Source organism: Heteronotia binoei, chromosome 21 (genome assembly GCF_032191835.1).
Source record: "Heteronotia binoei isolate CCM8104 ecotype False Entrance Well chromosome 21, APGP_CSIRO_Hbin_v1, whole genome shotgun sequence".
NCBI classification, from domain to species: Eukaryota; Metazoa; Chordata; class Lepidosauria; order Squamata; family Gekkonidae; genus Heteronotia; species Heteronotia binoei.
Genome location: NC_083243.1, coordinates 169,693,548 through 169,717,815, shown reverse-complemented (window position 1 = coordinate 169,717,815; position 24,268 = coordinate 169,693,548). Strand labels below are relative to the sequence as shown.

Sequence of the window (24,268 nt, the reverse complement as noted above, 5' to 3'; positions counted from 1 at the left end):
TATGACCAAGGTCTGTTCCCCTGGGGAAAGGCCAGTTTGGAGGATGAATTCTATAGAATTATAATCTGCTGAAGTCCCGCCCCCTCCCCAGGGTCCACCTCCAAATTTCCAGGTATTTCCTAACTCAGAGCTGGCAGCCCCAATTGCAGTAGATCCTTGTAGCTAACTTGTCACAGTTTTATATAGAATGGTGGTGAGTCACCCACAAAGGTTCAGAGGTAAGCAGTCATCTATTTCCAGTCTCTAAACTCATTGCAATTTGTTTCATCACACGGGCTTTGACATTTTCATCAGTGTACTGTGACTTTTTTTTAAGCTACAGGTGATTAGTAACATGTAGTTTACATCAAAAGAAATGTTCAGTGGAAGCAATGTTTGACCTAAATTAACCCATCTGAATCCACCCAATTTCATTTATGTGGGCAAATTTAACTGAAATGAAAGTATAGGCTGGGTCCTAAGCCAGGATGCTAATGCATTAACACTCAGTGGTATCACAGATATCCATTGTGTTTGAGCCATGATAAATTTTCATGGCCTTCAAACTGGATAAGGTCAAGTGGATTAGGAGGCCTAATGGACCTCTACCTGTTGGGGAGAGCATGAATACAGTGAGCCCATGGGGGCATTTTCCATTCACATAAGAAATTCATTGGAGGGAGGTCTGTCAGTTCCCTGTTCTGGATTCATTCCCATACACTACATGTCACTCCATTCCCGAGGTTCCCCAAGCATCAGGAGCAGATTTTGGAGAGGCCCAGGGGCCACAACAAAAAGGAGAATGAAAATGTCAAGACAGTGTGTGTTTGCAATAAAAAAGGCCAACACCATGCTGGGAGTTATTAGAAAGGGAATTGAAAACAAATCAGCCAGTATCATAATGCCTCTGTATAAATCGATGGTGCGGTCTCATTTGGAGTACTGTGTGCAGTTCTGGTCGCCGCACCTCAAAAAGGATATTATAGCATTGGAGAAAGACCAGAAAAGGGCAACTAGACTGATTAAAGGGCTGGAACACTTTCCCTATGAAGAAAGTTTGAAACACTTAGGGCTCTTTAGCTTGGAGAAGCGTCGACTGCGGAGTGACATGATAGATAGATAGATGAATTTATTGTCATTGTTCTCAACAAAAAGAGAGCAACGAAATGAGGTGCTCTTCCACAAACATACCAACACATCAAACACACATATTCATAAACCATTTAAATACATCTGAAACCATTAAACCATTTAAACCATTAAAACCATTTAAATACATCTAAAACAGATAAACATTCATAAAACCATTAAAACCATTAAATAAACATTCATAAAACCATTAAACATTCATAAAACCATTAAAACCATTTAAACCATTAAATACATCTAAAACAGATAATCCTTCATAACCCTGCATTTAACCTAACCACAGCACTTGGATAGAAACTGTCCTTAAATCTGTTTGTCCTAGCCTTCAACACTCTATATCGTCTACCTGACGGTAAGATCTCAAAAAGCAAATGGCCCAGATGTGTATGGTCCCTTAGGATCATTTGTATCTTCCTTTTACATGCCATATTATACAGATCCACCAATGAGGGGAGAGAACATCCACAAATCTTTTGTGCTCTTCTCGTCACTCTTTGGAGCACCCTTCTCTCTGCTTCCGTGCAGCTCCCAAACCACGCGCAGAGGCAATAAGATAAAATGCTCTCAATGGAACTACGATAAAAGGCAACCAGCAGACTCCCTGACAGTTGTAGTGATCTTAAGAGTCTTGATAGAGGTTTACAAGATAATGCATGGGATGGAGAAAGTAGAGAAAGAAGTACTTTTCTCCCTTTCTCACAATACAAGAACTCGGGGGCATTCGATGAAATTGCTGAGCAGACAGGTTAAAACAGATAAAAGGAAGTACTTCTTCACCCAAAGGGTGATTAACATGTGGAATTCACTGCCACAGGAGGTGGTGGCGGCCACAAGCATAGCCATCTTCAAGAGGGGTTTAGATAAAAATATGGAGCAGAGGTCCATTAGTGGCTATTAGCCACAGTGTGTGTGTGTGTGTGTATATATTTGGCCGCTGTGTGACACAGAATGTTGGACTGGATGGGCCATTGGCCTGATCTAACATGGCTTCTCTTATGTTCTTATGAGAATCTGGCCAGATCCTTTCTATGACCGTGGCAAAGAAGCACCTTCTTTGGGATCTCAATTTTACAATTGCCACATTTATGCTATACAGCTTGACCTTGGACATGAAAAATTAATGCACATTCCTACAAGCTTTTATTTAAAAAACCTGTTAATGTACCGAGCCAATTAGTGAAAATAATTTCATATTTTCATACTGAAAAAAATTGAAAAAAAATTTCATACTGTGGTGAAATATTCAGTTTAGCAGCAACACGTTAAGGCTGCAAGCTATGTTGTATGTCTCTTAAAACTGAGTTGTTTGTTTGCCTAGACAGAGAGTGTAGATAGCCATGTGATTCTTCATCTACTGTGTCATCTGAAATTAATCTCCACCTCTGTTAATATAAGGACTCCAATGCATAGGTAGATCCACTTGGACTGGCAACCCTAACTCAGAAGCACACAATGCAGAATGTAATGGGGTTGAAGATTATCTTTCTTGATTGGAGAACAGGCTTTATGCTGATGTCCTTGAGCAAAGGTAGAAGAAGAGAGGTTTTGCTCTGTGCCCAAGAGGAACGGGAAGGGGTCATATAACTTGCATCCCACCTCACTAATTTGAAGAGCAGTTTCCTTTGTGAAGAGGTAGGATTGCCAATCCCCAGGTCCTAGCAGGGGATCCCCTGGTTTTGCAGGCTCCTTCCCATCCCCGGTCAGCTGGCCAGTGGGGGAAGCCCTGCCTTAACAGCCACCATGTGCCTTTCCACCTCAGGCGGCTAGAAACAGCTTGGAAACTGCTTGCTTTTCAGAAGGTGTGTGTGCTTTTAAATCTGTAGGAGCCAGGCTGAATGGGGGTGGGGCGAGCTGGCAGAACAATGGTGGCTGCACCCAGTGAACTATGAAGCTGTGAGTAAGAAAGAGAAACCAGCCCAGTCCCTCGGTTTGTTTTATATTCCTTTCAGAAGTCATTTGCACAGTAAAATAGAGAGTAAATAGTAAACAAGAACCATTGGTTTCCCTGTGTTAGTCTGAAGAACTTGGTTGAATATACAGCAGATAGTTACATTCAACAACTCCATGAGCAAATTGCCCCAGTAAGATTAGAAAAGTGTGAGATTGCAAACTGTTTTGGCTGGAGTGAGTGCGTGAGAGGGGACATGCAGCTGCTGGGGGATGAAATGAAGACTTGATTCAGGGGAACTGCACTGCTGTATTTTTATTTATTTGATTTAGGGAATATGAAAGTCTCCTGGCTCCACCCCCAAAGTCCCCAAATATTTTCTGAGTTAGCTTTATGGAGAGGATGTGTGTGCATAGAATTACAGTGTAGTGGTTAGAGTGTTGGACTAGGATCAGGGAGATTTCTCACTCAGGTTCAAATCCCCATTCTACCATGAAAGCTTGCTGGATTACTGTGGGCTAATCACACACTCTCAGTCTGACCTACTTCACAGGATTGTGAGGATTGAATAGAACCTTATATAAAATTACATATAAGCTACTCTGGGTTCCCCTCTTGGGAGGAATGTCCAAGAATAAACGAAGTAAGTAAATAAATATTTATATTCTGTGCCAAATGACTCTGAGATTCTTTTCCCAGAATCGAAACTTTCACATTACTGAAAAGCAAACATATATTCTCAAACTGATTATTTGTCTGAATTTGGGATACTTTGGCAAGAACTACTTTATTGTCAGAAGGAAAGTGACAAGAAAGTGATAGAAGGTGTATGGAGAGGAGAATGTGATTGGGGCTGCTTTATATGCTTACCTGGAAATATAGGTCATTGGTCTCATTGAGACAGCTGAAGAAATTATGTGGGACACAAACTCACCATCTGAGCAGTGTCAACTATCTGAGATCCTTCAACTAATTGTACCAGGGATTTAGTCAAGGAGCTTCTGCATGCAAAACAGATGTTCCTCTGCTGATCCCTATACTGTGGTTACAAAAGTGAATGTTGCAAAGCTGTAAAAATTTCTGCACAGACAGAAAATGACAAATGGTGTAAAGATGGGGCATGGAGTGGGGTGATTCTTTTGCAGGTGAAGTGTGTGTTTGGGTGGTGAGTGGTTACAGTCACAGGGATGCCAGGCAGTGCTGGCCTGAAATTCTGTTACCATGATATGCAGCACAGTTCTAAGCAAAGATGCATCTTTTAAATCTAGGCTTCCCAATCCCCAGGTCCCAGCGGGGGATCCCTCGGTTTTATAGGCGTTCCCCCGTTCCCAGCCAACTGGCTGGCAGAGGGAAGCCACGCCCCCAGTACCTCTAGATCTCCCACAGGTTAAGAAACCTGCAAACAGGTCCCGCTTTAAAATGCCTCTTTGTGTGTGTGTGTGCCCCTTTAAAATTGAGCAGGAAGCAGGAAGCACTTCATGGGGCAGGGTCAGAAGCAGAGCCTCCGTTTGTTTTGCTTTCCTTTCACAGCAAGTAAGAGTGTGTGCGTATGAGAGAGAGCAGCGTAGCCCCTGTAATTATCAGATGTCATTGTGGAGGAGCCAGACCCAGTGAGAGAGAGAGAGAGTACTTTTCAGTCTCTGGGCCTGTTTTGCATTGTTTTCAGAGTCTTTGTATAGCAGCCTGTTTATGAGATAGAGGAAAACTCCACCTCTCTCACTTTTGTTTGCCTGTGTTAGGCTGAAGAATAGCAGTTCCTGTGAGTAAAGCCCTAGTGAGATCACAAAAATGTGAGCTTGCAAACTGCATTTTGGCTGCTTTTTTTTGTGTTTACACTTTCATTTACTAGAATTGCAGCTATTGGGGGATGAGGAAATGATGACTATTCAGGTGAACTACACTGCTGTATTTTTATGCATTTATTTTGGAAATGGGAAAGTCTGACTCAGCCCCAAAGTCTCCTGGCTCCACCCCCAAAGTCTCCTGGCTCCACCTCCAAAGCCCCCGGATATTTTCTGAATTAGACTTGGCAACCTTATTTAAATTCCATTTGCTTCAATTATCTTAGAAGGTGGTAATCGTGCTGAGGATTGCACCGATAGTCTATTAGGGTTGCCAGTTTCCAGGTGGGTAGCAGGAAAGGTAAAGCACAAGGCTTCCGTGATTACCAGCCTCAAACAGTAACGAACAACCACAGAAACTTAACAAAAGCTTATATAATATAAAGTAATAATTGAAGTAGAGTCAATGCACTCTCTTATATAATTGGAACATCTCAAAAACCACCAGAAATCAAGTCCATCTTTCAAGCAATCCAATGCTTGGACGCCAAAAACATCAAGTCATTTGCTAGTAATCGCAGAAGCCTTGCTGCAAGTGACTTGAAGTTTTTGGCATTCATACCCTGTATCTGAAATTGACTTTGTGAAGCTTGAAGAAGCAAATGTGAAACAAGGGCATTAGTACAGCCTTGTTGCAACAATTAGGTTGCTGGCTGCTTTATAAGACTTGGATTATAGTGACATCATCTTTCTGCACGTCACCATTGGATTTTCTGGCAAGAGACAGCATTGGGTTGCTTGAAAGATAGACTTGATTTCTGGTGGTTTTTGAGATGTTCCGATTATATAAGAGACTGCATTGACTCTACTTTAATCATCACTTTACATTATATAAGCTTGTTAAGTTTCTGTGGTTATTTATTTATTTAGTGAACTTATATTCTTCCCTTTCCTAATGGGCTCAGGGTGGATCACAACATAGGTTAGACAATAAAAACCAACAAGTTAGATTTAAACAATACAATAAAACCAAACAACAGAATGATAAAATCGTCATTGTTTGATAAAATCATTATTGTTTGAGGCTGGTAAGCATGAAAGCCTTGGGCTTTACCTTTCCTGCTGCTCCCTACTGTGATTCTCTTTTGGTTTACTCAGCCTCCAGGTGGGGCCTGGAGATCTCCCATTTTTACAACTGATCTCCAGCTGGCAGAGATCAGCTCCCCTGGAGAAAATAGTTGCTTTGAAGGGTGGACTCTATGGCATCGTACCTGCTGAGGCCCCTCCCCTCCCCAAACCACACCATCTCCTGGATCCACTCCCAAAATCTCCCAGTATCTTCCAACACGGACCTGGTAACCCTATATATTAGGGTTGATTTAGAAATACACAATTTTCTTTAATGGTGGATGAGACTGGAAGCAGGGGAAGAGGGACAGAGAAGAGACTGCATGTTATGTGCACGTTTCAAGTCTGTACAGGGCTCAGAAATCAATGTCTGGATCTGGTTTCTACTTCTCCCCGCCTGCCCCCAAGCTAAACATCCAAGTTTTCAGTGACCATGTGGTTATCAAATAAGAAACTCAGATCTAGCAATTTCAATTTGTTCTGCAAAAGTCATGATTTGTTCACTCGGTTGGGAAAACAGTCCTTTTTGAATTGCATAATGAAAACAAACCTTTTACATGCCTATATATGAAGCAAGCAATAAGCCCAATGATCCCCCTACGGCTATTTGCTAATACACTTTATTAAAACAATATAAAAGGTTATTGTGCTGTTTATAACTTGAAGTTTAGATTTATCTTATCTTTTAAAATGTGAAATGTTTCTGCCAAGCTTTGACATTTTTAGAAATATGTGAAATCTAATGGTTCTGGGAGTTTATTTTTATATTGTCAAAACTGATTGAATAAAACTTAAGCCTAGCTAAATTTTGAGATCCTTCACTTGGAAGCATCATAGCTACATCATGGTTGCTGTTTTTCTCACAGCTTGAAGATTATTGTGTGTGGAAAAATATAACATTATTAAACAGACTGTACCAAAGTGTGTTATACTGATTCTATTAAATAAAATTGCTTTATTTTTAACTAAACATTATGTTTGCTTTACCTGTTACAGTGTATTTGCAGTGATTACTGAAAGTGTCCACATTTGAAAATTGCTTTACTATTTCAGGAATAATCTTGCAGTGATAAGGAAAGAGAAGTGCAGATCTTATTGCTACCAGCAGAGAGCAGTGAGACAAAAAAATCACAAGACAGCCCTTCCTTGTGTGAAATATTGCTGTTCTTAAATATAACTACAATGCTTGTCATTATTTCCTGAACATTTTGCTCTGGGCCAGGTTTAGCTTGAAAGAATTTTACTATTCAGGAACTTAATCCTATTCAGATTTTTTTTTTTTTGAGGGGTGGGGGTTAGCTATCAAAATTTCTGAATGAATTATATTACATTCACAAGGCGTGAGTGGTGTATTATACTCTTCACTCCACGGTGTATTACCTTCTCCAAACAATGTAATATTGCATTTTTGCTTTTGTGTATATCCCTTTTTGAAGGCATGGGAGGAAAAAACTCACACTATTGGTTGTTGATCCATGTAGTCAGGCCTCATTTTTAGCAGGAGCTTACAGGAGCAGAGCGGAGCTCCAGAACCTCTAAATTTTGTTGAGTTCTTCTCCACCCCACCCCCGTACTTGCTTCTGGGCTCCATTGTTCAAACTCCCAGTGAGAATTTTGCTGAACTCTAAGATTTGACAAACTTTCTAATATTTTTCTCCACAAAAAAAGGGAAAATAACCAAAACATATAAAACAGGCAGACTGAAATCTTCATCAGTTTTCCCTGGACACTGGAGCCTCTTAAGGCCTGCTGTTTTCCATTGAACTGAACTTCTAAGTAAAAAACACTTAAGAATGAGGTTTTATTCCCAAGTGATGCAACTGACAGGTCCTCAAGACAACAATAGTATAACTAAAACCAGCTAAGGGTGAGTATTTATCTAGACCTGGAATGCTTGCATTGTATGTACCAAGGAGAAACGGAGGAGAAAGAAATGTGGGAAAGTCCTACCCTGTCTCTGTTTCCTTCTGTTTAACATCCTATATTGAAGAACAATATGCTCAGTAATTGCAGCCTTCCTAGGTCAGGCATTGATCGATCTGGCAATTTTCCCTCATGTGCTTTGTCTGCTGGGGCCTCTCTTCTTAGCAAAGCATTTCCTTGCAGGACAATCTGTGACCTAGCTAGTCACACAAGTATATACTTTCTCTGTCTGTTCATGGAACAAGTCATCTGTGTAGCACATAGCGATTTACAGGCAGAGTGCATGCATTTTCCTACACAGCAAGCAAAGCAGAAACTGCTGTACATCATCCTGCATATCACTGGATCTCTACATCCATCCCTTTTTAGCAACAGAAGAGCATGCAACCACTGACAGTTCAAATATGTTTTGCCATGAAGAAAGGTGCATCTACTAGCAAACATAGTCAATTTGTGAAAATTGATAAAAGCTCATAAACAAGTAGCTTTAGAAAATGTTCTTGTGGTAGGCATCTGACTCAGATTTACCTACGGTTGCCAAGTCCAATTCAAGAAATATCTGGGGACTTTGGGGGAGGAGCCAGGAACAAGGGTGTGACAAGCATAATTGAACTCCAAGGGAGTTCTGGCCATCACATTTAAAGGGACAGCACACCTTTTAAAATGCCTTTCTTCCATAGGAAATAATGAAGGATAGGGGCACCATCTTTTGGGGCTCATAGAATTGGACCCCTTGGTCCAATCGTTTTGAAACTTGGGGGGTAATTTGGGGAGAGGCACTAGATGCTATACTAAAAATTTGGTGCCTCTACCTCAAAACATAGCCCCCCCAGAGCCCCCAAATACCCGCGGATCAATTCCCCATTATTCACTATGGGAATCGTTCTCCATAGGGAATAATAGTGCCCACTAGACATTTCCCTTCCTCCGCCACGCTTTCTAAAGTGGGGGGAGGGCCTCCAAACCAGGGAATCCCCTGCTCCATCCCTCTCTCACACACACAAATACTTACTGGGTCTTGTTCCTGCAGAACTTTACTTGATCTGAAAACGAAAGCAAAACAAAGGGAGGGGCCGTTCTCGGAAGCCCTTCCTGTTTCCTGCTCAGCTTTAAAGGCACATATTTTAAAAACAGACCTGCAGGAGCTCTAAAACTACATGGTGACTGTGGGGGGTGGGGAGAAGCCTGTAAAAACGGGCGATCCCCCGCTGGGACCTGGGGATTGGGAAGCCTAGATTTACCCTTTTCACCCATCTCTCATGCTGTTCCTCTCAGATTGAGCCACTTGAGCAGAAACTATAAGAACCAGCAAGCTGTGTTGGCTCTGGATCTAGACCTCTGCTCAGCTGTGATTTTATAGGAGGCTTGTCAAAAAAAAATCACTTTCAGTGATTTCACTCTTTGTTAGCTTAAAGCAAGGGTGTCAGACTCATAAGGGCCGAATGTGACATAAATGAGACCTTGTTGGGCTGGGCCATACCGGGCCGGGCCGGACCATGTCGGACCGAGCCATGTGTATTTAGGATTAGGTAGCAGAGACATAAACTTTTTAAATGACACAGACAAACACAAAGATTGTTGTACTTTTTTTTAAACCCAGACCTTAAAACATGCTTAAAACATTAGCACTCATTGGTCTTAAAGGTGCTTTCTTTGTATCTCTTCCGTGTGATCCAGGGAACTGGGCAAAGGAAGCTCTGGTTCTTTCCTTCCTTCCCCAAAGGATGAGGAGGGGGAGGAGCCTCAGCCAAAAGAAGGAAGAGAAGATTGGCTCAGTAGCTCTGCTGTGCAATTGAGAGAGCCTGACAAAGCAAGCTATTCGTCCTCTCCAAGGGAGGAGCCTCGGCCAATTGAGAAAATAGAGGTTTTGCTCTGTAGTTCCTGCGCAATTGAGCAAGCATTGCAAAGCAAGCTGTTATGCAGAAGGAAGCAAGAGAGGAGAAGGAAGCAGATGACAGCCAGTTGCTCGGGAGTCTGATAGGAACCCTTCGGGGGCCTGATTCAGCCTCTGGGCCGCATGTTTGACACCCCTGGTGTCTCACTAGTCCCATATTCAAATAACAGAACTACACAGGGAGATATTACACCCATGTCTAATTGTCCACTAATTACATTGGTTAATTCTTCATCTGATCTATAGGCAATGTATGTGTTCATGTCATTATCAGAATCAAGAGGGCAATCTTGTGCGCTGAAATTCCTGTCACGGCAACTACTGTTTCACGTATTCTGGAAATATCCTCCTCGTTTAGCCTTTCTTCCAGTTGATGGCTTAGATCCAGAGCAGCATTTCTGAGTATGTAAGGATTTCTACCCACAATGTGTGACTTTCCTGTCTTCTACTGGGGCAGCCCGAAATGCCCTCCAAATCCTGTTCCTGGTAGTCAAGCAGGATTGCAGGTTGGCATTTGGGGCTGCCACAGCAGTGTGGAGATTGCAAAATCATGCTGTACAGTCAGAAGCCCCTGGAAACCCTGCTCTGGATCCAAGCCTTTGGAGTTAAAAAGCTGAATGATGTTCAGAATATTCAGTCTTCTGGATTGGTAATGTCAATGCCTGGACCCAAAGCTGATGTTAAGCAGATGGCTCTATGTACAGCCCCCCCCCCCCCCCCACAAATTTTATGTTGCCTGGTCAGTTTCAACCAAGATTACTAGCTGTCAACATAACCCTGACTCTAGTAAATAGCATATTGTGATAACTGCTTTAGTTAATAAGGATCTTAATGCTGGGGATGGAAATGTCTGAAATTTAGCTGCTAAATATAACAGCTTTTCATGGTCTGAGCAGATGTGACAGTTTCAGTCTGTATGCAACATGGGTAAACACCTGGCAGACATTTTCTGTGCTGGGTTAGATGCTTAAGATAGCACAAGTTCCCCTTTTTCTGTGGCTGGGTTGTGGTTCTGTTTTTTACTTTAAGCCAATGATTCAAGAAGCAAAATGGATTCTCAAGTCTTTTTGCGCTATCTACTCTATAGGTTTTAATTTGCAACACTGGTGAGATACAAAGGGTTCACAGCAGCACTATTCTCAGTGCTATTTTCCAAGTTGTTAATGATATTCACCTTCCTTACAGAGACACAGAAGTAGTTAATCATGATCATGTTTGCCTTCTGAGAAATCCCTGATCCCAATTGCATGTCAGTCTTCAACTTACTAGGTGGCCTTAAGCAAGTCTACTCATCAGCCCCCTTATTACATATGGGGATAACAGTATGTAGGAACTATGGAAATAAAAAGCAAAAGACAAAAGTTTAAAGATAACACGCACGGCACCAGACAGAGGTACATAATCAGAACATAGATCCCTGCCCCCAAACTGAAATTTAGCCACCGAGGGAAATGAAAAAGAAGGGAGCTGAATTGTTTGTGATTAAGCAACAGTTCACCGTAAACTTAGATTGCAAGCCAGTTTGTTTTTACCTGAATTTTGAAAAGTCTTTGTTACAACACATGCCTATCTTTGGCTTTGGCTCCTGGGGAAGAGAATGAATAGCTGCTTCATGTGTGGACAAAAGCAACTGCAATAAAAACTGAGTCAGCACTATGCTGACTTGCCAGAAGGGTCACATGCTTGCACATTGACTGTTCAGGGGTTATGCAATCTTGTCGTTTTATGACTAAAGCAATTTACAATGCAATCCTAAGAAGAGTTACACCAAGTCTAAGCCCACTGATACAATAGAATTAGCAGGGTGTACCTCTCTTAGGACTGCGCTTCTAGTAGCTCAAATACTTTTTACTTCATGAACTGAAAAGCAGGTTTCTAAAAAGTCTGTCACCTATTACATTTGTAATCCAGCCCCCTTTTCCCAAGGAGCTCAGAGCAGCATTCATGGCTCTTCTTTCCTCTGTTTTATCCTCACACCAATCCTTTGAGGTAGGACAGGTTGAGATCTGACTAGTCAAAGATCACCAAATGAGCTTATGAGCAGAATGACAACTAAAACCTGGGTCTCCCTGTTCTAATCTGGTACCGTATACCACACAGAATGCATAAAACTAGCCATAAGCTATATGAATGAGATTCAAGCTTTTTTGTTTTCCTGTTAGAAAATGTATCCCAGTGCTATAAGGGTCAGAACTTTGGTCTTAGGCAAAGGACTGCTGCCATCAAATCACAGCAAGATCAGGAAACGCAGTGGGAAGCGCTTGGTACCCGCCCCCCCCTTTGATTAGTAGGACTAACTAAAGTAACTATGTTTACCCAAGGAGGGACTGAAAATGAAATAAAAACTCAGTTCAGAGAGTGGATAAAATGTAATAAAAGCCCAGTTCAGGGAGTGGATAAAAGAATTCAGATGTGGTTCCTGCTAGAAAACTATTAAGCATATTTGGTTCGCAACCCTTCCCCCTCCCTAACTGTAAGCAGCTACACTGCAGTAGCCCACATCAAAAATGCTCACCCAGTTAGCAAAAATACAGTATGGTAATGAAAAATAGTCACAATACACCAGGTGTAAAAGTATAAAATAGTTTATTTTGTCAGATGAAAAAGCACAAATTGACTGCCAAGGAAGTTTCTACCTAAACATCAATTAACAGCTTATGAACAAAGTAAAAAAGAAAAAAAAATAACTAACAATGCTATGTCATTTGAAAGCGTAAAAGGTAAAGGTAGTCCCTTGTGCAAGCACTGAGTCGTTACCAACCCATGGGGTGATGTCACATTCTAATGCTTTCCTGGCAGATTTTTTATGGGGTGGTTTGCCATTGCCTTAGCAGTCCTGTGGCGCAGTGTGGTAAAGCAGCAGTACTGCAGTACTGTGATCGGAACTCTCTGCTCACGACCTGAGTTCTATCCCAGCGAAAGCTGGTTCAGGCAGCTGGCCCAAGGTTGACTCAGCCTTCCATCCTTCTGAGGTCGGTAAAATGAGTACCCAGCTTGCTGGGGGGAAAGTGTAAAAGACTGGGAAAGGCAATGGCAAACTACCCCGTAAAAAGTCTGCCGTGAAAACGTTGTGAAAGCAACGTCACCCCAGAGTCGGAAACGACTGGTGTTTGCACAGGGGACCTTTCCTTTCCTTTCCTTGCCATCGCCTTCCCCAGTCATCTACATTTTACCCTCATTTGAAAGCCTATCTGCATTCAAATCACAGACCACTGCCTTTTTATCCCCTCTCCCACTTTTTAGACTTTTGTGGTTGTAAAAGTAGGACTGTTACCAAATTACTTATTGCCATGATCTGAAGAGGACGGGAGGAGGAAGAGGAGATTGGATTTATATCCCACCCTTCACTTGGAATCTCAGTGGCTTGCAATCTCCTTCTGTTCTTCTCCCCACAACACACTCTGTGAGGTAGGTACGGCTGAGAGCACTGCTCTTGAGAGAAAAGCTCTAAGAGAACTGTGACTGACCCAAGGTCACCCAGCAGCTGTATGTGGTGGCATGGAGAATCATATTTGGTTCACCAGATTAGAATCCACTGCTCTTAGCCACTAAACCAAACTGGATCTCTCTCTCCGCAAAAGAAGTCCCCCCCCCCCCCACCAGACATACCTGTTGTCATTATTGCCTTATTTCCTCACCAGTTGCTAATTACACATTGTTTTGCCTAGCAATAAGCAAACTACCATCTCTTGAGGCTTATTATTCTGCTCAATTTATTTCTATAAACATTGGTGTCCATGCCAGGAAATTAGAGTTCATACTAGCTTCTCCCCACCCCTCCAACCAACAGTTATCACTCTCCCTGGTTCCTGGGCTCATATTTCACCACCACCACCACGAAAACATTCATATTTGTTCCAGAGATTCAAGGACAAAGGATACCTCTGCAGCCCCATAGCCAGGATTTTGAAATGGGAGGGGGGGGGGGTCCTGAATTTTTTTGGCCCCCAGTGGCCCTGCCCCCTGACACCCAGAAGGGGGGAGGAGGCAGTAGAAGTGGCTGCTGTTTTTAAGCAGTCACTCTCTCTGCTGCTCTTTTGGGCCACTCTCCCTGCTGAAACCATGCAGGAGGGGTAAACACTATCTAAAGGCCCCACTGATCAGCTGACTGGTGGGCCTTTAAAAATTGTGCAAGAGGCTGGCGGCTGCTCTACTGCCCCTCCCGTGTGATTTCAAAATTGCAGGGAAGGAAAGGGGGAGGAAGGGAGAACAGTGGAGAAGGCTGCAGCAGGGTTGGGAAAGGACCACTACCATCCTTGAGCCACAGCAGCCAGGAGCCCTGAGTGGGGGGTGGAGGGGGGCTGGCCAGAAGTCAGGAGCAGGTCTCCCACAGCCCTCCCCCTCCCATGGCTACGGGCCTGTGCCTCAGGCAGTATTGAGTTGTGGAGCAGTTGTGGTGGCTCCATAGCTGCCTTGATCTTCTGCTATATGTGGGTTTTGCATTTCTTGGTATCCTCTATTCTTGTAACGCCAGACCCTGTAAACAGCTATAGCAATTGCTGCTGCCAAGACACCAATCACTGCCACTGAGATTCCAGCAATGGTGCCCCCAGTTGGTCCCGAATTCAACTGTCCCTGGAAAAGACGGACCATCTCCCTTTCATCTGTGGCATTGGCCAACCTCCAGCTCCCACTTTGATGTATTTTCACCCAGGCCTGGCTGTCATCAGAGCTCACCAGGATGGTTTCAGGAAGGCTAGCATTGGAGGATGGCACACGTAAGAAGGGTGGCAGCTTGACAGGAGCTAGTTGCTGGCCAAAAAGTGTCCCAGCCTGCAAGCAATAGAGGATTTGGCAGCCATCACTCAAATAGGCCTTGTGTTGGCTATATCCAGTTGGGCATTTCATGGGGAATTCGGTTGGAGAGTTCTGGTAGAAAAAGTCCTGAAGGATCCCAGGGCTCTGTCCTTTCAGTAACCCAGCCAAAGGGTTGCCAGTCTGGCAGCTAAAGAAGCCACCAAAGGGCACTGCAAAGCGAGATCCCATCTCATAATCACTGCTGATGCACACCTTTAGATTATCAAACAGGACCAGCGGGAAAAAGTAGGATGGGCAGGCATAGGTCCTGGAAACTGGGTTCTCTTGCCCAGTACTATACAACCCTCCAAAGAGGACACCTGAGCCCGGACGCACTGTACCTGTAGCAGCACACCAATAGGCATTGAACTGCACTGTGCTGGCATAGTAGCGTGTACCACACACAGATTTACAGCAGCTAAAGAACAGCCAGCAGGAATGACACTCCTCGTGGCACTCTATTTTGGGTTTACTTGTTGTACGTTCCTCTCCATGCAGCAATACACTGGAAAAGTTAACAGGACAAGAGTAGCTACCTGTCAGTGGGTTCTGTATACGGTAAGTCAGACAAAGCTCTTCTGTGTTCCTGCCAGATACACCATGGCACTCCTGGAAGACGCCACCAAAAGTGAAGTTGGTGTTGGGTTTTTGGCACGACCCATCATCCACATTAGCTTGGAAGTTGAAGTTACTAGAATCAGGTTTGACACAGCCTGGGTGGGTGTTGACAGCATAATAGAGGCGGATAGCATTTCCCACCATAGTGGCTACTTGCCTCACGGTAGGTCCTGGCAGTTCTGGCAAGGCCTCAGGGGTGATAAAAAACGGCAGCGGCAACCCAGCTTTGCCTATAGCCACTAAACTGTTGGGAATGCCTTCCTGCCACTTTTGGAGGGTGATGCCAGGATAGAAGGGCACACTGCCCCAGCCTTCAATCTTAGAATCCACAGTATTCTCCAGATAGCTCTTAGTCATCTCATCTTGGATTTGCATGGAGTCACCGATTCCTACATTGATCTTGCTGAAAAACACGGCAGATGCTGAAGCAGTGAGTCCTCCTTTTTCTGTCTCTTTATCCATCACAAAACTGCGCTTCACCTGGTCCTCTTGTATTAAGCTGGCTCCAGCTTCCAGATTTGTGAGGACGTGTGTGCCATAGTTGAGAACAAGCATCTCTGCTAGGTACTCAGCGATTCGGCTCTGGTTGTTTTCCAGCTGGTTGCCAATGCCCACAAGTTGGTGGCGGAAGTCCTTCTGGAAGGTGAAGGATGGACGAGCTTTCACGGAATAGATGTGGTACCATGCCTGCACCCGTGTGGTGATTGTTTCATCATAGACATTGTGCATCTTGGTCTTCTGGGAGCTCTCTGAGAACTTGCCGTTAAGCACTGAAAGGAAGGAAGCCTCAGCGTTGATGGACTGAGCAAAAGCATCTGTGTATGTCATCCAGTCCTCAATAAGCTCCGAGTGCACTTCCACAGTGCTCTTCTTGTGGGGCACCACAAAGACATCATTAGGAATTAGATATTCACCGTCTTCGGTGGTCTGGCACAGAGAGTAATTGAGGCTCATCACTTGTCCCATCTCCACATTACGCAAGTTGTCCCAGCCACCCCCTGGCAGCACTTCCAACACTTTCAAGACACCGGCACTTTTACAGGTCTGGAAACCAAACTCATGTGCTCCTGTGCCCTCTGCCCTCAGGAAAATCAGAAGGGACCAGAGCCAAATAGCCATTGTGGAGGGAGGGAAAGACCACTTACTTGCCCAGTCCTGGTAACAGTAGTCTCCGGTTCTTTTTCCACAGCTGCTTTATCTTTCTTAAAGGCACTGGGTTTGTTTCACACTGAGATTGCTTCCTCTAAAGAAAGTTAGTGGTTTTTTTAACAAGAGGAGTAGACAAAGGGGCAGGAGAGAACTTCAGCTGTCCAATCCCATTGTGAAAGGCAAAACTCCGGGCTGGGTGTGGAGCCTCAGGGGATTTCATGAGTCACAGAGTCATCTGACTTCATTCTCCTGTCTCCACACAACAAGAAACGAAACTTGTTCTGAAAATCCCCTCCAGCTGCTCTGCAGCCTCTGCTGAGGTTTCCTTTTGATGTAGTTTGCATTAGGGCTGGCTCAGATCCACTTTGGAAATCCCATCTTGAAACAGAAAAAGAAATCAAACACCCCTGGTCAGGACACCCATTGAATTTTGACCAAAGAACAAGTGGACAGTCTTGCTTTCTAGGCTTGTCTTGGCACCTTGTACATCAAGGAATCCTCATGTTTTGTAAATCCTTCAGGCAAATTTGCTCTACCGTTTGTAAAATAAATTACATGCTAGAGCTTAACTTTATACCTACACAGTTGCTGGACTAGGGCATGAACAAGCAAGCACAGAATGGCTAGCTAGTTAATTGAAAGTGTGGCGACTGATATTTCTGCAGAACTTAAATGAAGGGCATGACCTCTTAGATAAGATTTCACTTGCATGGGGGAAAAAAAAAACCATTGAAGGCTTCCTGGGAGAGAAATATTCTCCTGCTTTGTTCAACTGCTTCAGGCGGCCCACACAGCTGCTCTTTTGGATCCATCTTCCTGGGAGAGAGGCAGTGTGAACCAATTGACCATTAGGATTATCAGGTCCACCCCCCCCTCCGGCCACTGGCGGGGGGTGGGGTAGGGTTGCCATCTCTAGGTTGGGAAGCTCCTGGAGATTTGGGGGTGGAGCCTGAGGAGGGCAGGGACCTCAGTGGGGTACAATGCCATGGAATCCACAGTTCAAAGCAATCATTTTCTCCAGGAGAGCTGATCTCTGTCATTTGGAGATGAGCTGTAACTACAGGAGATCCCCAGGCTCCACCTGGAGGCTAACCACCAATAATAATAATACCATGATGAACAAAAATATCACCTAACATATATTTATAATTATGAACACCTTATATTTGCTAATTCCAAAATATTTTCAATAACAGACTACTTATAAATACATAATTCACAATCTCAGAGTTCATAAAAGTATGAAGAATTGAATCCCAAAGTTCGTGAAAATCAGTCCAAGCTCCAAACTTGACAGGCAGAAAGTGCTTGTAATAGAAGGTGCTTGCAGTAAAAAGTGCTTGTAGTGCTCATTTATCTTCTCTTCATATGGGTAAAGAACTTCTCATCCCTCCTCCCACAGACTCCAGCCTCAGTACTACTCCATTTCAAAAGAGTCTTTTTCAAGGGGCTGAGAAGAATCTCAACACTCCAACACTTCTTATTCTCTCTTTCTCATACAAGCACCCATTCTTTGGAGATAATGATCTCCTGGAGATCATGATTCCACCTGGAGGCTGGCATCCCTAAGTTACTAGAACTGTTGCAGAATTTTTGGGTGCCCTGCTTGGCAGAATCACAAGCCATTGCAAGCTGATATATGACAGTGTTTTAATTATGTCGATCTGAATACGTTCCCTAGTGTGGAAGTGCCTGAAAGCAAATAGCCTTTGGAGACTCTTTGAGGATTTCTCTTCAGATATAGCTGCTGGCTTGTTTCAACAATCAGGCAACTGATATTCCTGAGGTCTGTATGTGTGTGTGTGTGTGTGAGAGAGAGAGAATTCCAGTTCCTAAGCACCACTGACAAGGTCAGAGTGTTTGTGTGTGTGTGTGTGAATTCCAGACCTTCTTGATAGCTGATGTTGAAATGACAAACAAGGGGGAAATAGGAGGGATTGGCTGCAAGATATCTACGTCAATTGTTTTCAGACTGTGTTCCAGAGGCCCTTGTGACATCTGTAATGGTGGACAAGCTTTACTAAAAGAACCCATATAGATGACCAAAACTAGCACAGAGTGGACTCTGTCATTCTCAGGTATCTTGATCATCAATATCCTCTGCTATATGGTGGTGAGAAGCACTTTACCACACATCAGAAGCAAATGTGTGAAAATTGGTAGTTCTAGACAGCTTGCCCAACTTTACCAAATATTTCTCTGCAAGTCATTGCCACAGGAAGGTGACTGTGTCTTATGATACAGTCAGTTCAGTAAGCTGAACTGGCCTGTTCAGCATTCTGGGTTGGGAAATATATGAAATTTTGGAAGTGGAACTTAAGGAGGGTGGGGCTTGGGGGGATGCATTTCAATAGGGTACAAATTGAGGTGACAAGAGAGGAGGTCCTACAACTGATACCTGAATTAAAAACTAATAACTCACCAGGTCCGGATGGCATACATCCAAGAGTTCTGAAAGAACTCAAAGTTGAACTTGTGGATCTTCTGACAAAAATATTTAAATCTGCCCCCGTTCTTAAGGACTGGAAGATAGCAAATGTCACCCCCATCTTTAAAAAGGGTTCCAGAGGAGATCTGGGAAATTACAGGCCAGTCAGTCCGACCAATACCGGGAAAGTTGGTAGAAACCATTATCAAGGACAGAATGAGTAGGCACATTGATGAACACGAGTTATTGAGGAAGACTCAGCATGGGTTCTTTAAGGGAATAACTTGCCTCACTAACCTGTTACATTTCTTTGAGGGGGTGAACAAACATGTGGACAAAGGAGACCTGATAGATGTTGTTTACCCTGACTTCCAGAAAGCTTTTGATAAAGTTCCTCATCAAAGGCTCCTTAATACACTCGAGAGTCATGGAGTAAAAGGACAGGTCCTCTTGTGGATCAAAAACTGGCTAATTAATAGGAAGGAGAGAGTGAGTATAAATGGGCAGTCTTCTCTGTGGAGGACCGTAAGCAGTGGGGTGCTACAGGGCTCAGTACTGGGTCCCATGCTCTTTAACTTGTTCTTAAATGATTTGGAGTTGGGAGTAAGCAGTGAAGTGGCCAAGTTTGCAGATCACACTAAATTGTTCAGGGTGGTGAGAACCAGAGAGGATTGTGAGGCACTCCAAAGGGATCTGTTGAGGCTGAGTGAGTGGGTGTCAACGTGGCAGATGAGGTTCAATGTGGCCAAGTGCAAAGTAATGCACATTGGGGCCAAAAATCCCAGCTACAAATACAAGTTGATGGGGTGTGAACTGGTAGAGACTGACCAAGAGAGAGATCTTGGGGTCATGGTAGATAACTCCCTGAAAATGTCAAGACAGTGTGCAATTGCAATAAAAAGGCCAACGTCATGCTGGGAATTATTAGGAAGAGAATTGAAAACAAATCAGCCAGTATCATAATGCTCCTGTATAAATTGATGGCGCGGTCTCATTTGGAATACTGTGTACAATTCTGGTCACCGCACCTCAAAAAGGATATTATAGCAGTGGAAAAAGTCCAGAAAAGGGCAACTAGAATAATTAAAGGTTTGGAACACTTTCCCTATGAAGAAAGGTTAAAACGCTTGGGGCTCTTTAGCTTGGAGAGACGTTGACTGCGGAGTGACATGATAGAGGTTTACAAGATTATGCATGGGATGGAGAAAGTAGAGAAAGAAGTACTTTTCTCCCTTTCTCACAATACAAAAACTTGTGGGCATTCGATGAAATTGCTGAGCAGTTGGGTTAAAACGGATAAAAGGAAGTACTTCACCCAAAGGGTGATTAACATGTGGAATTCACTGCCACAGGAGGTGGTGGCAGCTATAAGCATAGCCTGCTTCAAGAGGGGGTTAGATAAAAATATGGAGCAGAGGTCCATCAGTGGCTATTAGCCACAGTGTGTGTGTGTGTGTGTGTGTGTGTGTGTGTGTATATATATATATTTGGCCACTGTGTGACACAGAGTGTTGGACTGGATGGGCCATTGGCCTGATCCAACATGGCTTCTCTTATGTTCTTAATGCTATAGAGTTCACCTTCCAAAGAGGCTGTTTTCTCCAGGTGAACTGATCTCTATCACAAGGAAATCTCCAGCCATCCCCTGGAGGTTTAAAGGCATGAGACATCATGGGATATGGAAAAGCAACAAACAATACAAATATGACAAAATAATTAAATATGCATTAATCAATCTTTTACAAAAAATCCCTATTTTATATGAATTCCAACAGATAATCCACCCAACTTCTGAGAATATAAATATGCCAACAAATTAATTTAAATGTATAAATCCAAGAAAGTCCTGTGTTGTGGACCATTTCTCCAGATTGTATCTCCAAAGCCAAGCCGAGAGAGAGACAGAGACTCAGTTGTGTGTTAGATAGCTTCCTGGTTTACTGCTGAAATCAGTCCACAGCTTCATAGATAAGGACAATCACCAGAATCAAGTGATTGTTACATGCAGCTACTTGTTTGAAAATAATCTTCTGCCACTCTGCGCAAGATTTGGTTGATATTTTGTGGCTGTTCATCTGGATTTCATTTATGGACTTTTCACATATGAAGAAGAAAATAGTTGCTCAGTATTCTTATTGTATATTTAGTGCTGGTAAACATATTTATGTGGAGTGGAATTATTCTGAATTGTGATTGTGTTCAAGTTGTTATAGGCTTTTGGGACTGTCAACATGACTGCGGCACGGGTCCCCTTGCTGTTGGATGCCAGAAGCCCTCCACAGCAACAACCCACCAAGAATTTTCCCCCAAACCATTTTTTCCTTTCCAATGACCGGGCAGGAAAATAATTAACAAAAAAGTACAGTACTGTTTTCATTTATTTAAAATGTTTTCAGTGTCAATGCTCGTGGAATATCCAAACAAAGTAGACCAGTAACAAAGGTGACATTATCTGCTTTCCCTACACGCATACCCATAATTTGTATACCTAATTGTCCCAGCTCTGACTGAATTCTGTCGATGTAGCCTTTTTTTTTTCTGCCGCATCTCATGCATTGATCCTGAGCTTTTTATTTCTCGGTCAGAATTAGCTTACTATGTTATAGTTCTTGGAGTGAAAATTATTAGAAATGGTATTGCATGATAACGTGTTTCATAATGTGTAAGCCTCAATCATGCAACAATGCTGTCCCTAGCCAGGCCTGGCCCTGGGTGCATGGCACCCCAGGCAGACCGACTGCCCGCCCCCCCCTCCACATGGGCACCCACTACCCCCCCCCCCCCCCCCCAGTGCGCTTACAGGAGCAACATGATCCTCCTACTTCCACGCTTTGGCGGCATTCTCTTCATAGCGAGCAGCAGGAAGGGGCTTCGAAGCCCCTTCCTGCTGCTCGCTATTAAGAGAACGCCCGCCGAAGCGGGAAAGCAGGAAGATCGCGTCACTCCTGTGAGCGCGCCAGGGGGGTGGCCTCTGGGAAGCTCATGGGAAGGAGGAGGGAAAGGGCCAGGCGGGTGGAGGAAGAGGACGGCGGGTGAGGGGGGAAGGGGCAGGCGGGCTACTGAGGAGGAAAAGGGCCAGGCGGGTGGAGGAAGAGGACAGCAGGCCAGCTACTGATGGGGAGGGGTGAGCAGCAGCGGGGGAGGGGGGAAGCGCAGTGGAAGGGAAGAGAAAGGTCTGGTGGCGGCGGTGGCAGGGGGAGGCAAAGTAGGCGGTTGTCTTGAGCATCAGGAGGGGGGAGCCCAATTTGGCACCCTCCCTTCCCAGTGCCCTAGGCAACCACCTAGTTTGACGAACCGGCCCTGTCCTTATGAGTCTGCAGTGGGTCCATTACGGTAGTCTGAATATAAACATGCATTTCCTGGGCCACCAAAGGGAATGCTTGAGCTCCATAGGCTCCATGGAGCGGAGTCAGATGAAGAGCTTGACCTTCTCAGTATCAAGTCGCACTAACTATCCTTTTAGCTCGCTATCAGCAGAAGAGGAGTTATGTGGCTGTACTACATTTTTGTGCACTGCCCACAAGGCCGCAGAACAATCAAACTGTTGTCTGGTGTTCAGCTTGTATTTGGAATGAATGGACAGTTTGGGTGCAAATATCTCCCATGGTATGAGAGTGTCTAATTTTAGAACTGAATGCAAGTTTTGTCTACGGAGCCAGCCTGAAAAAGTTCATCACTTGCTGACAAGGAATGTTCGGAAATTTATCTCTGCCTTGTGTAACCCACTGAAACGCTTGCTATAACACTTGCTATTATTCAATGTTTTGTAATAGAATAATGCCTGGGAAGGAGAAAATGCCATCAATAAAATGACAATGTTCACTTCTTGCATTTCTGCACTCCTTTGTTTTTATTAGACAGACATTAAATGCTACTGGACTGCCTCTCCCAGAATGCCCTCGTGTGGCAGCTTTGCTCCATAGATCAGGGTCTGCTTATATGATTCTGACTTGAAGTTTACGATAACTGCTGCCTGTTTTTGAATATTCTTCACTGTTGCCCACTCTTGAAAAAAATCCTCTGGAACAATTTGGGAAGGCTCCTAATTTATTGAGCTTCCAGAAACAATTCAAAACAATTGTTCCATAGGGCTTTTAGCAGGGGACTATGATTTCTGAGATGGCTGGCAAATGGATTAAGAATGTAAGAAGAGCCCTCTTTGACCATACCAGTGGTCCATCTAGTTCTAGTCTAGCATACAGTTTCACACAATGACCAGCCTGCTGCCCTGGAGGGCCAACGAACAGGGCATAGAGGCCAAGGGCTTTATCTGGTGTTGCCTCCTAGCACCGGTATTCAGAGGTTTACTGCTTCTGAATGTGGCAGTTCTCTTTAGTCACGATGGCTAGTAAACATCAATGGACTTCTCCTCCATGAATCTGCCCAATCTCCTTTTTGAGCCATGAGCCATGAAACTGGAGCGTTGGACTCTATTTTCAAGGCCTCTGCCACACCTCGGATCTACCACTTTAAGGAACAAGGACATTTGTTGCAAATGGAAGGACTGTATTCGGGTATGATATGCACTGCACTTTTGTATAAGTTTTCTATGTTATAAATTTGTGAATTTTCATACTTCAGGCTGGTTTATCGTGGATGCCTTTGGGCTCTTTACCTGCTTCCTTTCCATGTTACTCTTGATTTAATTTCAGCCTGTCGGTTCAGGTCTGACTTTCTGGGGCAACAGGAAACAGCTATGCACCATCCTCTATATGACAGCCCTTCAAGTACTTGAAGATGGTGATCATATCACCTCTCAGTCGTCTCCTCTCCAGGCTAAACATATGTCATTCCAGAAATTAAACAGTTTTTATTCTTTCATAATTTATGTGTGAGATGGGATGGGATAGGGTGTGTGTGTGTGTGGTGAGGAAAATATTACAGGTTGGAAGGGGCCTGGAGACATTGTGCTTGAGTGGTCCTTGAGATATGGAAATACCTAGCTCACTATGCCCTGAGCTTGGAAGCTAAGGAGGGTTGGCCCTGGTTAGTATTTGGACAGGAGACCAGCCAGAAATTCCAGGATCATTACGCAGAGGAAGACAATGGCAAACTATTTCTGCTAGTCTCTTACCTTGAAAATCCTACAGGGTTGCCATAAGTCAGCAGTGACTTGACAACGTTTTACACACACACAGACTGTAAGGAAAAATCTGGTGATTCACTGATACCATCCATTCTTGCTGAGCCAATGGCAGAGAGATGGATACATCAGATAGAGCTGGCTTTAGAGTTCCAGGTCTTATCTCATAAACCTATCTATTAAGTTAGTTTGCCCTCAAGACAGGGTAAACAGCTTGCTCTTTCAGGGGAGAACGTCAAATTATACAAAACTTTTTTTTTAAAAAATAAAAATCATACTCAAGAAGTTGCAGTTCTGAGCAGAGAAGCATTGTGTAGAGAATGGTCAACCCTTTGCCATTTTTTTTCCTGTCAAAGTGTCCCATCAAGCCACATATCACATATGTGAAGTAACACTGTGATCCTCAATCATATGCTCTCCTAGGACTGCCAGGCCACCAGTCCAGGCTGGG

At 43.8% G+C, this 24,268-nt stretch overlaps 1 protein-coding gene across 1 annotated transcript; it reads right to left on the bottom strand.

The window, feature by feature from the left end:
• Nucleotides 1-12,311: 12,311 nt before the first annotated feature.
• LOC132589190 (macrophage-expressed gene 1 protein-like) lies at nucleotides 12,312-16,333 on the bottom strand. Its single transcript, XM_060261880.1, has 2 exons — nucleotides 12,916-16,333; nucleotides 12,312-12,760 (listed from the first exon to the last, which is right to left on the bottom strand). The coding sequence occupies exon 1, from the start codon at nucleotides 16,274-16,276 to the stop codon at nucleotides 14,108-14,110; it is 2,169 nt and encodes a 722-aa protein (XP_060117863.1). The 5' UTR covers nucleotides 16,277-16,333; the 3' UTR covers nucleotides 12,312-12,760; nucleotides 12,916-14,107.
• Nucleotides 16,334-24,268: the final 7,935 nt, after the last annotated feature.